Source organism: Malurus melanocephalus, unplaced genomic scaffold (genome assembly GCF_030028575.1).
Source record: "Malurus melanocephalus ecotype Western Australia unplaced genomic scaffold, MMel_1.1 scaffold_752, whole genome shotgun sequence".
Taxonomy (NCBI): domain Eukaryota; kingdom Metazoa; phylum Chordata; class Aves; order Passeriformes; family Maluridae; genus Malurus; species Malurus melanocephalus.
In genome coordinates, this window is record NW_026623984.1 from 35,317 (window position 1) to 51,651 (window position 16,335).

Here is a 16,335-nt window from a genome sequence, read left to right on the forward strand (position 1 = left end):
GGGAGCTGAGGGCACGGCCCGGGGGAGTGGCTGTACAGGAGCTGAGGGAATGGCTGTGTAGGAGCTGAGGGAATGGGCATGGCCCCGGGGAATGTTTGTGCAGGAGCTGAGGGCAGGCTCCAGGGAATGGCCATGCAGGAGCTGAGGGCAGGCTCCGGGGAATGGCTCTGCAGGAGCTGAGGGAATGGGCATGGCCCCAGGGAATGGCCGTGCAGGAACTGAGGGAATGGCTGTGCCGGATGCTGAGGGCAYGGCTCTAGGGAATGGCTGTGCAGGAATTGAGGGCACAGCTTGGGGCAATGGCTGTGCAGGAACTGCCGGAACGGCTCCGGGGTCATCCTGCTCGAGGCCACCCTGTCCCCCGTGCCACACTGCCCTGTCCCCAGCCCCACACGAGCTGCTCCTTGTGCYCAGCTCAGCACCTGCTGGGGCCCCACTCACGGCGGGAGGAGGGTCTGGGTCCCTGAGGGGTCCCAGATAAGCCAGGGGAAGAGCAAGGGCTCTTCCATCGACTGGTACAAGCTGTGGCAAAGGCAGCCGGGGACTGCACTGCTCACCWGGAAGGGGGAAAATGGGTTAAATTTCTGCTCTGCCTGCTATGTCTTTGCTGACACAATGTACTGTCGATGCAGTGGGAGAATGGAGCTGTTGGAATGAGTCCAGAGGATGCCATGCTGAGGGCTGGAGCCCCTCTGCACTGGAATAGAAGAGAGAGAGAGCTGGGGGCTGTTCACACCCAGAGAAGGCTCTGGGAGCACCTCAGTGCCTCAAGAGGGCTTATAATAAAGATGGGGACAGACTTAGATATTAGAAAGAAATTCCTCACTGTGAGGGTGATCACACACTGGAATTGACTGCCCAGGGAGGTGGTGGAGTCACCATCCCTGGATGTGCTGGAACACARACTGGACGTGGCACTCAGTGCCATGGTTTGGGTGATGAGGAGGTGTTGGGTCATAGGCTGCACTTGATGATCTTGAAGATCTCTTCCAGCCTGGTTCATTCTGTGTGTGACTTTTTAGTAGGGTCTTTAGTAGCAACAGGACAAGGGGTGATGGTTTTAAACGAATAGAGGGAAGATTCAGACTAGATATAAAGAAGACATTTTATACAATAAGGAGGGTGAAACAGAAACACGGGCTGTCCAGAGAGGTAGTGGATGTCCCTTCCCTGGAAACATCCAGGGCTGGATGGGCTTTGAGTGACCTGGTCTAGTTGAAGGTGTACTTGTCCCAGTTGCAGAGGGTTGGACTAGATGACCTTTAAAGGTTGCTTTCCACCCAAAGCAGTCCGTGATTCTGTGAGTGACACATTATTGCCTTATGGACCGGCTCCTACACCTGGGCCCCCTGCCCCAGCCAAGGAAGAGATTACAGCCCTCCAGCAACACTCAAAAGAGCTTCCTTCTTCCATTTCCAGCTGAAAAGCTGTGAGAACCATCCCAGGCAGTGAATGGAGGTTCGAGACACAAACATGTTTGCGGTTGGCTGTGGAACAGGAGCTGGTGAGAAAATTTGGACTGCCGTGAGTCTTCACTCCTGACTCAATGGGGTATGTTCCTGTGGGAAGCTCTCCACAAGGGATGCTCAGGAAATGAAATCAGAGCAATGCTGAGACTCCACGGAAAGTGCCTTTGGTGTAGACAAGAGGGCTTTGTTATCCCCAGCTGCAAACACCTCCAAAACCCCTCGGGTCAGAACGGTACAGTAAGGATTGCCAAAATCTCCGTGCAGCTACAGAAACTGCTGACAGCTGGGCAGCTGCGCCAGCTCCCCAACCAGCTCCTCCTGGGGCCTGGCATTCCCCCCTTGGCCACAATGCCAGGGAAGCGGAGAAGGGACAAGAGGGTGAGCGGGGTGGTTCAAAGGCTCACCAAGCTGTGGGTCTGCATGTGGGGTCTGAAATGTGGGGTTTGCCAAGCACAAGGCAGCTGGGAAAGGGAGGGGAGAGGAGCCCTTGGGACACGGGGAGCAGGACATGGCTGTGCTCTGGGGAAAGGGGCTCTGGACAGCTCATGGCACACCAAGGTGCAGGGTCCAGCCCTAGGGCCCTCAGCAGAGAAACACATGGGCCTGTTTGTGGGGTCCAGAGGAGCCCATGGAGCTGCTCTGAGGGCTGGGGCCAGGCTGGGAGAGCTGGGGGTGCTCAGCCTGGAGAAGAGAGGATGCAGGGAGATCTCAGAGCCCCTTCCAGTGCCTAAAGGGGCTCTAGAAAAGCTGGAGAGGGACTGGGGACAAGGGATGAAGGGACAGGACAAGGGGGAATGGCTTCCCACTGCCAGAGGGCAGGGTTAGATGGGATATTGGGAAGGAATTCTTCCCTGTGACGGTGGGGAGGCCCTGGCACAGGGTGCCCAGAGAAGCTGTGGCTGCCCCTGGATCCCTGGCAGTGTCCAAGGCCAGGCTGGGCAGGGCTTGGAGCACCCTGGGATATTGGAAGGTGTCCCTGCCCATGGCAGGGGTGGAAGGGGATGAGCTTTAAGGCTTCTTTCTATGCAAACCATTCCAGGATTCCAGGATCCTGTGACCATGTTGCCAGTTTAAATATGTCCACTCCTTGCTTCTCTCCCTGTCTACAGTTTACCTGCAGCTCCTCTGTGGTTCATCAGCAGTGCTTRCACACCAGTGCTTGCACACCTGGGACCCAACTTCCCTGTGCACTCACATGTCCATTTTGTGGAACAACTGCTGTCCATCTTTCTGTTGAGCCATCACTTGGGGCATGCAACCTGCCTGTGTGGGTGAGTGAGTGACTTAGAGTCCATGAGAGAACATTGGGTAATGTCACGGCAGAGGTTATGGAAACACTTTGGAACTTACTAAATATCTGTAYGGCTTTCTGAGGCAGGAATGTGTATGTGGATTATGTATGTGAGCTGGGATTGTTATTTTTTGAGTACTCACAGTGTGCCCAGAGCACACACTGAGGGCAGCCAGAGCAGCACGTGCTTCTTCCTGAGAGTTCTTACAGCCTGGGGCGGGGAGTGGCTGCATTCGAGAGGGTGAGTTAAACTTCAGTGTTTGTCAGAGTCTCTTCTGAGGGACCTCTGCTCATTGAAAGGTGGGTTCTGCAGTCCTTGCAGGGTAGGCAGAGAAAGGTGGGAACAATCTGGATAGACGTGTGACCATCAGTGGCCCTACTGGATGGCTGAAGTCAGCACAGGGAAGTCTGGAAGTGACTGCAGTACCTGGTGGGCATCGCCAGGCAGGCAGAACCACTGCCAAGCTGCTGGACAAGCACAGCCCCAAACACCCACCTGTGCTGGGATCTCTTCTTGGCAGCACAGCGGGGAATTCTGGAGGGGCTGGGCCATGGCAAGGGAGCCTCTCACCATCACCCCCTTCTAAGAGTCATCAACCACCAGCTCAATGAATGGAAAAATTAGAAAGTGAAGTCTCAAGGGAGGAACTGGCTTAGGGGATCATCATGGGCATTATGGCCCAACTCAAGGTCATTGGGAGCTGAATGATCTACTCTGGACATTCCAGGAAAGAATTTCAAAAACTACAAAGAGAGGAAGATGCTGCTTTTTACACACTGTGTGCACAAGTGAGGCATCTTATGCAGTTGGGGCAGTTTCTCTCTTGTATCTACATACATCATCCTTGGGAGGAGATACCAATTCATGCATACACCTTTTCTGTACTATTTTCCAGTTCTGAAGTGACTGAAATTTGCTAAACTTTTAGTTGTTAGCCTGATAAACCACATAGCACTCTTTCTGGAAGGTGAATCCAGGGATCCTTCACAGCACTGGCACTCACTAGCATGAGATACATTTCCATAAACTTCACAGCAACTCATTGCTCAAAACCAGCAAGTAATGAATGAAGGACAAATRCAGCCAGGATTTGGGGCATTGCTAAAGTGAACTGTTCTTGAGGATGCTACATTAAACAGTTTGTGTGTGGTCTTCAAATCTTCCTCTAAAAAATGTTACTGAGATCATTGTATAACCAMATTGCATTTCATGGTTTTTTACTGCTAAGCAGAGAAGACTCTGATCTGACCAGCTGAGTTCCTCCTACTGACAGGAAAAAAATCCATGTCTGCGATGTACCCAGAAGCCATGCCTCCTTTCTGATTTGCTCACAGAACAGTGGTTGCAAATACAAATCCCTCCAGCTCTGGAGTGTAGAGAAATTCCTCCCTGGTTAGAGGGTGAGCTGCTCCTTGCGTTCATATTTTTAGGCAAGACGATCTCYTCTGGTAGATTTCCCTGAGGGCTACACAAGTGTGTGCTGGGTRATGTGCATGGGCTGTAGGGAGTGGAGGTGCTCAGCTCTGCCCTGATGGTGTGTCTCAGCTTGGGGGACTGATTTTGCTGGATAAAAGTGAGGGGTCAAGACGGGAACATTTTTCTTTTGCTTTCCAAGTGTAGGAAAACCACATCTCACTCAGCCTTACTCACACAGAACTCAAAACCAGTTAGAGGGTCTTTCTATAGCCAGAGGAGAAAACCAGATTCCTCCAGAGAGTGATTCATSCCCCAGAGAGGGCTCTGAGATAACAGAGATGATTCACCCTCTGCARTTGCTGATCATTTTCCACTGCTGCTGGGGTGAGGTAATACCTAGACAGCCACAGTCAGAGGAGACAAATCCACCTGGTCTGCCTCAGGGAGACGTGGGCACAGCAGAAACTTATCCAAAGTGAAGGAAGGTTGTGTAGTGAGGCTGTGGTGGTGACTCAGAAGAATTGGATCTCCTTCCTGGCGGTATTTTAGGATCCTTCACCACGAGGGAAGGATTTAGCAGCCCAGTCCCAGCAGACCCACAAAGACACCAATCCCCTGGTCCCTGCCACTCCATGTCCCAGCCACAAAGCTGGCCCAGGCTCCTCGGCAGCAATGCCAAACCCAGCACGGCCAGTCCTCCCGCTGGTACCTGCGGGCTGCAGGGGAGCTGCAGAGCTGCTGGTTGAGTCCTATCCAGAACACGGTGAACAAGCCACAGTTTTGGCTTCACTGAAAGGTAGTGATGAATATTCTGCCAAGTGGATTACACACAGAATCACACATAGAATGAGCAAGGCTGGAAGAGTCCTTCAACATCGTCAAAAAGCACTAAACCATGGCACCGAGTGCCACATCCAGTCTGTTTTAAAACACGTCCAGGGATGGTGACTCCCCCACGTCCCTGGGCATACAATTCCAGTGTGATCACCCTCACAGTGAAGAATTTATTTCTTAAATCTCACTTAAACTTCCCTTGGCACAGTTTAAGGCTGTGTCCTCTCCTTCTGTYGGYTGTTGCYTGGGAGAAGAGACTGGCCCCCSCTGCCCACAGCCACCCTTCAGGCAGTTGTAGAGAGTGATAAGGTCACCCCTGAGTCTCCTTTTCTCCATGCTGAACAACCCCAGCTCCCTCAGCCACTCTTCACAGGGCTTATGTTCCAAGCCCTTCCCCAGCCTTGTTGCCCTCCTCTGGACATGTTCAAGCATCTCAATGTCCTTCCTAAACTGAGGGGCCCAGAACTGGACACAGTACTCAAGGTGTGGCCTCRCCAGTGCCGAATACAGGTAATACTTCCCTGGTCCTGCTGGTTGCACTATTTTTGATACAGGCTGGGTGCCACTGGCCTTTTTGGCCACCTGGGCACACTGCTGGCTCATATTCAGTTGATTATTGACCAGTACCTCCAGTTCCCTTTCTACCTGGCCACTGTCCAGCCACTCTGCTCCCAGACTGTAACACTGCAGGGAGGGGGTTTTTGTGGCCAAACTGCAGGACTCGGCACTTGGACTTGTTGAACTTCATGTTGCTGGACTCAGCCCATCTATCCAGCCTATCCTGGTCCCTCTGCAGAGCCCTTCTACCCTCCAACAGATTGATGCATGCTCCCAGCTTAGTGTCATCTGCAAATTTACCAGTGGCTTTTGAAAATACACTGTTGCTCTTCATTGCAGTAAAAATAGTGGCACTTTTCCCCAGTGGGCTGCTGGGGAACATGCCCTAAACAACACAGGGAGATGAGCTGAGTGACAAAGAAAGCTGCTGCAAGATGAAATAAGGTCCAGCCATGCACTTTGTTTCCCAGTCAGGGATACTCTTGAACCCAGAACCAGGATTTGGATCAGACCYGTATGAACAGAGGAACAAGTCCAAAATCTGAATCTTGAACTGGATTTGTATCCTAATACATATTTTTCTTCTCAAACCTGGTCTGATCTTGCTAAGCTGCTGTTGCCAGTCCTGGTGACAAAGAAAGATCTTCAGTGGCAGCTCAGACTGGCTGGAGAGAAGGGCCAGTGAGTGGCACATTAGACAACACCCTGTGGTACACAGAACCAGAAAAAATCTTATCTGCTCAAAGTCTGTGCCCAAAAGCAATTCCTCTGAATCTGGTTTATCATTCATGAACCAAATTATGAGAAGTGGCCTCAGTTCCTTCCAGGGACCTCAGCCCACCTGAATGAAAAATGTGTCATCTCTTCCCTGTCTGTGCCCTGGCTCAGCTGCACAAGCTCCAGGGGCCACTCTGGTGACTCCCAATCTGTGCAAGCGGCTGCTGGGAGGAACAACCATGGCAGTGGAGTCAGAGAGGCTTCTGCTTCTGTACAACTACTGAGGAACACTGGCAGCAGCCAAACTTCAGCAGGCACTCACCACACCATGGCTGCATCAGTGCATGGAAATTATCTGAGMGTGTATCCAGGTGTGTGGCACGTCTGCCTGCAGTGATCACTCGAGTGTGGTGAATGTGTGCTCTTGGACCCTCCCAGACTGTTTTTTTTGTAGAAATATTAATGAACCTGAACTGCCAAAATGGACACCAGACTTCTGAAAACAGGGGTGGGGACCAAACTCCACCGACTTGGTTGTGCTGCTCTCCTGAGCTGGTGCTGGGAAGGGGCCCCAAGACAGTGGGGATTTCAGAGATGGGACAGGAAGGTTTTGAGCAGCACAGTGGAAGAACAGCACGCTGCCCACACTGTGATACCCATCCTGGGCTCCTTTTCCTGCCACAGGAATGCTTGCTGCTGCAGAGGCATCCCTAAGAGGTGCAATCCAAAGTCCCGTGTGCTCAGCAGCAACAGCAGCAATCACCAGGGGAACATTGGGGGTCCTATCTGCATATTCTCCATCAGAGCTACCACACTGCTCTTCCCTGACCTCCTTTCCTCGTGCTGCAGAAAGACGCTTTCACCAGTAAACCAGGCTGCAGGGCTGAGGTGGTCTTGCCATTAGACAGCCCCGATGCCAACAGGCTGTAAGTCACTGCTGTGTTGTATTGACTTTATAGAGATGTGCTTTTCCATAGCTTTTATCCTCCAAACAACCAGTGGAAACAACACCTTCACCAAACCTCACTGTATCACATGTGATTTATAGAGAAGAATATTGCTGTGAACAGCAAACTGTCAAATCTCAAACAGATCAAAGAAGTGAAATGAGGAATGAACTGACTGAGCTCTTCAGGCCATGTTGATTCCAAAGGAATTTTTTTCTTCCTTCTGTCATAAGAATTTATATGCTTGTAAGAGTCTGATCTGGTGGGAAGAGCCTTCCTCCTTCCTCTACATCAAAGTCCACATGTTCTCCAATTGCTGTAAGTAATTTTTTGCATTTCAATCTTTGGCCATCTGTACAAAAATAATTACCTGCCTTAAGGGACAGGGGATGAAGCAGCCTTTATTGCATTTCTACAGGAGTCCAAATGGTGGCAAACCAATGAGATGGAAGAAGTGGATTGTTTTAGTAAGGGGTACAATCAACCTGCATGCAGGGAGTCACATGTAAGGCTGATTTAGCACTTATTGATTATGGATCAAGTACAGCCGTAGTGAAATCAGAATATAACAGGAAATTACATCTTTAGCAAAACAGGAAAAGGCTTTCAATATATTTAAGGACAATGTCTGTGACACAGTTTCTCCTCCAGTTTGCATCCTATCAGCTTGTRAAGGCATGGAATCCTTCTGCAGGCTGGATGTGCAGAGGGCAGCACTGCTGTCATACAAGGGTCAGGAGCAAGAAGGTGCTGATGGGACCAGTCTGAAATCAGCCTGTGGCTGATTTCAGACTGGGAACAGCAGGTTTGTGGCAGAGTGGAAAGAGAATTCTGCAAATATTCCAGGGGGATGCAAGAATGTGATGGAGAAAGAGGAACTGAGAGCAAGGGCAGGCCCACAGGGAGCAGGGCCTCTCTGGCTGGTGCCCACCATCTGTGCACACTGGCACTGACAGTGGCTACCTGTGCCCTGGGTGCAGTAGCCACCAGGCACAGGGTGTGTTGGCTGTCAGGGACTGACACGTGCTGGCACGGAAGGAAGAGGTTTCTGTCCTGCACACAGGGGGAGCTGCCAAGAGACACAGGATGGATGCAGACATAGCCACAGGTTGCTGTCCTGGATGCCATTGAGGCCAGAGCTGGGAACTGCCCACAGGACTTGCAGCCAGTGTTTGCCAGCAGAACAAAGCATCTTGCCACAGACTCGAGAGAAAACCCAAAGTGCAATGTGGAAAGGGGGCAAGAGGAGCCCAATCTCATGGTGCAGCATCTTGAGGCTTTAACACTTCTGCCTGGCACTAAAGCCTCCCTTCCCCCTCCAGGCTGACATAGGCAACACTCACCCTGAAGAGCCAGACACATGCTAAGCACCTTCCCAAAATGCTGATCTGCAAGAAACTCCAARAAAGCTTTCCATAGGTATTTGAAAAAGAAAAACCAGGAGTTTATCTTGATCTCTTAATCCACCAGGTTTCTTTTTGCTCTGCTTTCTCTACCTCGACAAGCTTGGTAATTATAATTTATAGCACCTGCTCGCTTTGAAATACCTTGGACTCTTTCTGTCTGGCAGAGGAACAGACACAGTGCCCATCTGCTTTAGGTAAGTGCTCACAAACCACAAAGTCGTTAATTAGACTGACACACGACTCTTCCAGAATGCACATGGTATGTTGTTMCTGCACCTATAAACCACGGGCAGCCAGAGACTTTGCCAGGGGATCACAACTGGATGTGAGCATTACGTAAGGCCTTGGCACCCCTCGCAGGGCTCAGAGCGTTGCCATCAGGTGTGCGTGTTCTTTCTAATCCTCCCCACCGGGCTTCCCAACATGCTTCCCAGATAAATCAAGCCTGCCGGGAAGCAGCTCCCTCACACTTGGTAGGAGGCTCAGTCTCCAGAGCTTGGCCTCATCTTCTTTTGAAATCCAAATTCCTCTTTGTATTCATCAGTGAAACCTGCCAAGGTCTCCTTCCTGAYAGCTGGGGCTCCAGGCAGTGATGCCTGCACATCTTGGGGCTGGCAGGGAGCAGGGCAGGTCTGGCTCTGGCCTGGGCATGGMTGCAGCTTTGGAGGAGCCGTGCTGAGGGGTGAGCACAGGGGGTCTGATGGGGATGGGACTGCCTAGGGGGGTTTGACACTTTGCCTCCTCAGGCTGGCTGACACCCACGGGGCACAGTGAGCCACGGACACCTCTGGCTGGGGAAAGCCAAACCTACTGAGGAGGGGTGGTGCAGACTACAGGAGGTGCCTGATGGTTGGTGACACCCAGTAATCCAACCCAGAGCAGCCAAACTCTGKGTCAGCACATGGGGTGATGGGCAATGGGCAGCCTGGACCCACAAATGCCCTTTTGGCAAGGAATTATGTTGAATGGCTGGAAACCTCCTCCTGGCTGGGCGGTATTCCCAGCACCTCTGTTAGGGTTTTCAGGAGGAAACCCTCTTGTTGTGTTTGAAATTATTTGCCAAAACTCAGGGCTGTGTCTTCATTGGTTAGGAAGGATATCGGGGTCACACAAGGCAATAGGAATATCCAATAAAAAGAACTCACAGAAGAACATTCTGACTCTCCCATCTCACCCAAAATTGCCTGAACCATTTTCTTTTGGCTTGCTGTTTGTCCAGGAAGGACTGGATCTTCAGTAATGTGGGCTCCCAGGGAACCAGAGTAAAATTACTTAAATATAAATACTAAATATAAATAGTTATAATTAATGATTTTCCAGTGCTGGTTCCACAACATGTCTTTTGTGGGTGACACCACACCTGTCATGCAAAGTTCTGTATGCCTGAATCTCATGGGGTGGCAGCTTTGAGGAAGCTCCTTGGCTGAAGACAGGTCCTCATCTCAAGGCAAGAACTGGGGGAGGCCCACAGAATCAGAGCAGTGTAAATGTTTCTCCTTTTTTATCTGTTCTTTTAGAGACAGATGTGAGCAGGACCCAGGCTATGGTGCAGGGAGTTTCTGCTTTTGGTACAGAGGGCTGGCTGGAGCCTGTGCCCAGGCTGCCCAGAGCCAGCTGTGGGAAGGCAGGGGATGCATAAACAATGCAAATATAATCCCCCAGGCTTTCCTGGGGTCAGGCACTCTGGAGTGGAGAGCTCATGCTCTGACTGTGCCTCTGACTCTGATCYTTCTGCACAGGGCACTCCAATATGCATCATCACCTGATAAAAGGAGGAATGACTTTCCTGGCTAGAACATCCCTTTCGGTCCCACTTGTCCAGTCACCTAATCCCTTGAATTGATAAGTTTTTCTGATAGAACTAAGTTGAAAGCAATTGCTCTCAGTCTCCACTTAGTTTTTCTGCTTTTGCTGTAATCCTGAGAAAAGACTTGTGCATTGAGAAGCCTGCCTTTCCTCTCCTGGGCCAGTTTGTCCCTGAGGGATACACATTTCCCTTCAAATCCTGCTCGAATCCCAGAATGAAAAACATGGACACCAAATGTAAACATCTGAAAGAGCAAGAAAATAACCAACACACAATCCCTTTCTGTCTGGTGCTGGTTCCATCCCACTCCTGTTGGCTCCCATGTTCACCCCCTTCCCAGCTGTCCTGCTTGCTTAGGGTGTGTTGCCAACATGCAAACAGAGAGTTAATATTTCACCAAGTACTGTACAAATCTGATAACTCATGGACTGTCTTGATGTGCCATAAAGCCACTTCCCATTCTGAAGGGAAAAAAGGAGTCTCTGGGCAGCACAAATACACTGGGGCTCAGATGGCCTGACTGGTGATGCTTGAAAACCATGCTGTGGGTGACCTATAGGTGTTCCAGGCTGGTGAGTTTTTTGGCAATGGATACACAAGAGTCTCGTAAACTTGTGGGAAATGACTCAGATATTTGAAAAAGAGGGGAAAAAATCACTCTAATGCAGACCTGCGTGGAGTCTCTCAGTCTGAGGTGAGCTGCTACATTTGGAGAAGCCATGGCAGCACCAGTGGAAACCAAGCAGATCATCCTAGCCCTGGATTCCCCTTCAGACACAGTGCTGTCCATCTCATTCAGAGAGCATCTCTGAACATGAGCTAGAGGGAGAGCTGCAGGGCTCTGCAAACACTGGCTGCTCCCACGGTGGGTGGGGATGGAAATCATCACACCATGGATGATTTCCAGGTTACAGCAGTGAGGCACAGTAGCAGTGTTGCCCCCTTGTAGCACTGTGTGCCTTCAGAAGTGTCCACATCCCTCTGGAGCAGGGCTGTGGCCTGCAGCCATGCCAGGCTGTGTCACCAGACSTGGTTCTTGTGCCTTCACTGAGCCCAAGGGTCTCTGCTGTGCAGCTTCTGTGGGAAGAGGAGAAAGCTGCTGTCTGCAGCTGCCTGAAGGAAGCTTGTAGTGACAGGGGGGTGAGGCTCTTCTGCCATGTCTCAAGTGATGGGACAAGAGGAAATGGCTTGAACTCCATCCCATGAAAAGTTCATTTTCCCTGCAGGAGTTTCCTTGTGAACTTACTTGCTCCCACTGTGCCTGCTGGCTGGTGGATGTGCTGTAGGTCTGGCTGGTGCAGCTGGGAGCACTGAATTGATCAGTCCTGCAGGTCAAAAGGTGTCGATCCCTTTCCGATCCTGAACTCAGGTCTTGCCAGACCTAACAGTTTGTTGTTTTTCTTCTAAGATAGAGGCAGGAGTGTGAAGTCACAATGTCAGTCCCTTCTGTGCTCAGTTGGTGTCTGGGGCAGGATTCAGGAATGATGAGGGGCTGAGAAAGGATCCCGAGCCTCAGAGGAGGAGCTGGGCAAGGCACAGAAGATGTGGCTCTCTTGTGGGGGAATGAGGACAGGTATCTTGAAAATGGAAGATGAGGAGAAGAGRAGCCCAGAGGGACCAGGCATGGCAGCTTGTGCACTGCTGGGGAGAAGGACCTGGCTGAACTGCAGGGCTCAGGGGCTGAGAGAAGCTCTGGGAGGGCAGTGACAGCCTAGACAGGTTGGTTCACAGGAACAAGGTTGCTCAGGAAGGGCAAGAGATCCCTGCTCAGTCACCTCAGACCCTGGGGGGAGCTGAGCAGCTTGGACAGCACATTCTGGGGGCAGACAGGACACAGCTGGTCTCAAAAGCAGTGCTGCTGTGATGGGCATTAGGTATGTCCAAGCCAGACCTGCTCTCATACTCAGCCCTCTGRTTTTATGCCCAGGTTGCTTAAAGCAGCTTATTTCTTCCTAAAATTTGCTTTTACTGTTCAGTTTCTGCAGGAAGAGCACTGGATCCCAGCTGGCCCAACTCCCCCTCACCCAGCCTTGGAGATMCCTGGGAGAACCACCCTGGCTGAGGTGGCCTCGAAGGGCACCAGGAGCAGGAACCTCTGCCAATTCTCACAAGCCATCCTCCCACCCTGCCCTTCAAACCATCCCCAAAGTACTCCAGCGGCTTCTTAGAGTGTTCTGCATTTCTCACGTGCCCTGTGGTATTTTGGCAGGGGCTGTGGGCTGAGGAGATGGAGCATGGGGACCTCCCAGCCCTAGCCCAGGTCTCCATCCATCGGGATGGGACAAATCCCCCAGGATGGTGGCCAGGGCTGCAGTGGTGGCTGTGCAGGAACCTTCAGAAACAGAGGCTGGCTCTGTGCAGCCATGGGCTCTGGTGGCACTGGCTGTCACACACTGGCTGTCACACACTGTCACAGGCACAGGAGAGCCAGGCTCAGGGTGAAAGGGGTGTTCCTGGGGCAATGCCTTCCATGTCACACTTCCCTTGAAAGAGAAGCCATTTGGAGAGCAATCTAATCTCAAAATCCCTGGAGTGGGGGGTCCTGACTCCGGCACTGGTGGTGACTGTGTCGACACAGTTTAATAATAAGCACAACCACGTGCCAGTGATATTTCAACAACAAATGTTTCAAATCTCTTCTGGCAGAAAGAACGTTCGTATCCTGCACAGCCAACACCCCCATTACCAATTAATATTTAAATTGATATTTACAGAAACTCCTACTGGGTACTGGGCGGGCCACACATGGAGAACTGTGCCCAGTTTTGGGCTGCCCAGTGTAAGAAGGACAAAGAAGAATGAGAAAGGTCCAGTGGAGCAGCTGAGTCAGGGTCCTGCCCCTGAGTAGAAGTGGAAGGAGCAGGGTTGGTTTCAYTTAGCAGAGAAGAGGCTGAGAGGGGAACTGCCAGGGACCTGCAACTAAAGATGGTGGAACCAAGCCCTTCAGGGTCGTTCCAGGTGATCAAACAAAGAGCAATGGCCATGAACTGCCTTCCAGTGGTTTTAGGTTGCACTTAGAAAAGTTTCTTCCCCAGGAAGAACAGCCTCAGGCTTCCACAAGAGGGGAATGTTTATGCTTGGATAGACCCCTAAGTATTTGGGATAGTCCTGCTCCAAGCAAGAGACTCCCAGGAATGGCTCCCAGCCAACATTTCTGTGATGAAAGGGCTCATCAGTGTAAGACTGGGACTGAAGTTCGGGATTAAGGGATAAGGTCAGTTTTTCAGAACGCTCTTACCAGCTCCAGTTGYGCTCCCTGCCCCAAACACACCTTCCCTGAATTCACCAGCACTACCAGGGTCTGGTCACAATGTACCCATACTTGGTAAAACTCCAAATGTTCCAAAGTCGTGTGATTTTCAGTGGGCATGGGAGCAMAGACCTGCAGTGGATGTGGTTCCTTTCAAGGAAAAGCACAGTCACAGCCTTGGCTCCTTCCAAGGGCTGAATCACCTGAAGACTTTAAAGCAGTTCTACCCKGATACAATTTCCCTGGATTTGGGTAAAACCCAGCTTGCCCTTGGTCACAGCAGAGTGTCTCCTGTGCTCGCTGGCAGGTCCCTTCCCCACTGTGGTCCTCAGTGCAGAGGACAAGGACTCTCTGGGTGGATATTTTCCAGTGTTTCTTGAAATATGCACTGGCACTAGTGGCCTTTTCATCACAATGCACACATGGGGAGCTGTAATTTCAACATCCTCTACCAAGACAGYGTTTCTTCCTTGAAAACCACCCTTCCCTCCCTTCCATGCTAAGTGACAGTAATCTTTGCATAAATTGGAAAAGAAAAGGAAGAAGGAACAGAACATCCTTGACAAAGGAACTAATGACTCAAATGCTGGGAAGCCTGGGGCCCCCGAGGGAGTGTGCAGCTCACAGCATTGATTTTTAATGACTTACAGAGATTGCAGATTTGGAAGATCCCTCAGTGCCTCTGCAGGGATGCGGCTCAGCTGATTGTTCTGCAACATCCTATAATTAGAAAAAAGAAAACTTGGTTAAAACAACAACAACAACAGCTTGACACGAAATGGAGGAGGTTGCTGCTCATTTCTGGAGTTGTCCTGGGCTCTTGCTGGAGAGCTGGAGTGGTTGGAAAGCACCACGTTGACCAGAGAGGGCTCTCAAGCAAGCTTAGGATGGCCAGCAGGTGAGCTGCAGCCCAATTTGGCCCAGACCTTGCAGCAGAAGGGCTGGGGRGTGAGTTTGGGGCTGCAGTGGGGTCACTGGATGGACAAAGGGGTGTCTGCCCTGCAGATGTGCATCTGTTAGCCCAGAGTGACCCTGGTGCTCTGAGCTGTCCCATGTTTATCCTGGAGCCAGGCATCCTTCACCAGTGGTTCCCTGCTCCAGAGGGGATGGGGAGCAGCCCTGGGCAGGGTTCCTGCCCCACTGAGGGTCAGCTGCGGACACAGCGGGTCAGGAGCCGCCCCACAGCTCTGTGCTGAGGGAGCTCACAGCCTCRGCACCACTGGAACTGCKGTRGGACAAACCAAACCAGCTCAGGGAYACCARAGAGAGCCTGGGGCTGGTGGGCTGAGCAGGCAGCACCCAGGGGGAGCCTGCAGAGGTGGAACTGGGTGCAGGGCATGGGGAAGGGCTGTGGGCATGGAGACACCTGGACAGTGATGGGAAAGGAGGAGACAGGGATGACAGTACACCCAGGGGTGGGTGTCTGACTGGCTCCAGGGATGGAGGCAGGGCGAGAGCCATGCTCCAAGGGCTGTTTCAGACCAGACCTGGTCAGACACAATCCTCCCTCACTGACCGGCTGGAGCACCATACATCTGAGTTTACTGGTGTCATCRTCTCAGCATCTCTGCAAAGGCTCAGGTTTGGACTCTGGACATGCTTCTCTCCTGAACCTGATTGTTCCTTCCAGAATTGGGACATCACTGACACCTGCTCCTCTGCATAACAGACACAACCCAGTGCAGTAGATGGGCCAGGGGAAGTGCCTGGAAGATGAAGTGCCTGAGGATGCTTGTTACAAAACCTTCTCAGAGTGATTGGAGATGGCATGAAAAAGGAAATAGTGCTTGGGGTCCTGTCATAATTTATTGCCAGAGTGTCAAAGGGACAGGGCATGGCTGTAGTGGTGAGCAGCAGCCCAAAGGACATGGATCTAAGTGAGAAATCTGCCATTGCTGTGACTGCAAAGGTGGAAAGAGACAACCTTTAGAAAAGGAAAGTTATAGACCACACARCTCTTTGACTTCTGGAAGAAAATGGGGATTTATCAGTAAATTATTTGTATGCACGCAGAAGAAAGACAGGAAAACAAGAAGCTGTCAGTAGGAGCCAGTGAAAAACAAATTATGCCAAAGCAATCTATTCTTTTTCTATACAAGGTAGAAGACCATAAGAATGGAGAAGAAAGRATAGACACCACCTACCATGACTTAAGCTTYMCTTTARYRAAATGTTAAATTTTSGTATTCAGTGCAGGAGAGAAGATRTGTTTGGTGTAAAAGGGCAGCAGAGAKGCCATGGTTAATAAATGGTTCCTTYTCRAAGGAAGAACATGAAAAGGCTCTGCAGCATCTCACATGGAGGTGACAGCTGGCATTGCTGCCAACAACATGCACATATGAGGAGGGGTGCAGAGAGAGGGTGGTGTRGGAGAGCAGCTGGGAAAAGCAGAATTTTGCAGGATAAGGCTCTGTGGATGAACACGGATGAAAGGCTGCACAAATACAGCTGGGGATTGCTTTACAGCTCTGCCTGGGCTAGTGGGAGCCACAGCAGAGGCAGGGCAGGACAACCCAGGGAGAGTGCAGAGACACTTGGAGGGTCACTACAGGGGGTSTGAGGAGCAGGACACACCAGATGGGATGCTGCTGCTCTGGCCAGGCCACACTGCCCCACCTGGGACCTGCCCTGCAGGACAC

The 16,335-nt window shown here is 51.3% G+C and overlaps 1 protein-coding gene across 1 annotated transcript in view; it reads right to left on the reverse strand.

Annotated features, from left to right (window-relative positions):
- The window catches only part of LOC130584722 (leucine-rich repeat-containing G-protein coupled receptor 6-like), a 133,841-nt gene that overhangs the window by 34,632 nt on the left and 82,874 nt on the right, over window positions 1-16,335 (reverse strand). The window contains exon 4 of the mRNA XM_057384871.1: window positions 14,345-14,416. Within this exon, the coding sequence (XP_057240854.1) occupies window positions 14,345-14,416 (72 nt within the window). The remainder of the gene's footprint in view (window positions 1-14,344; window positions 14,417-16,335) is intronic.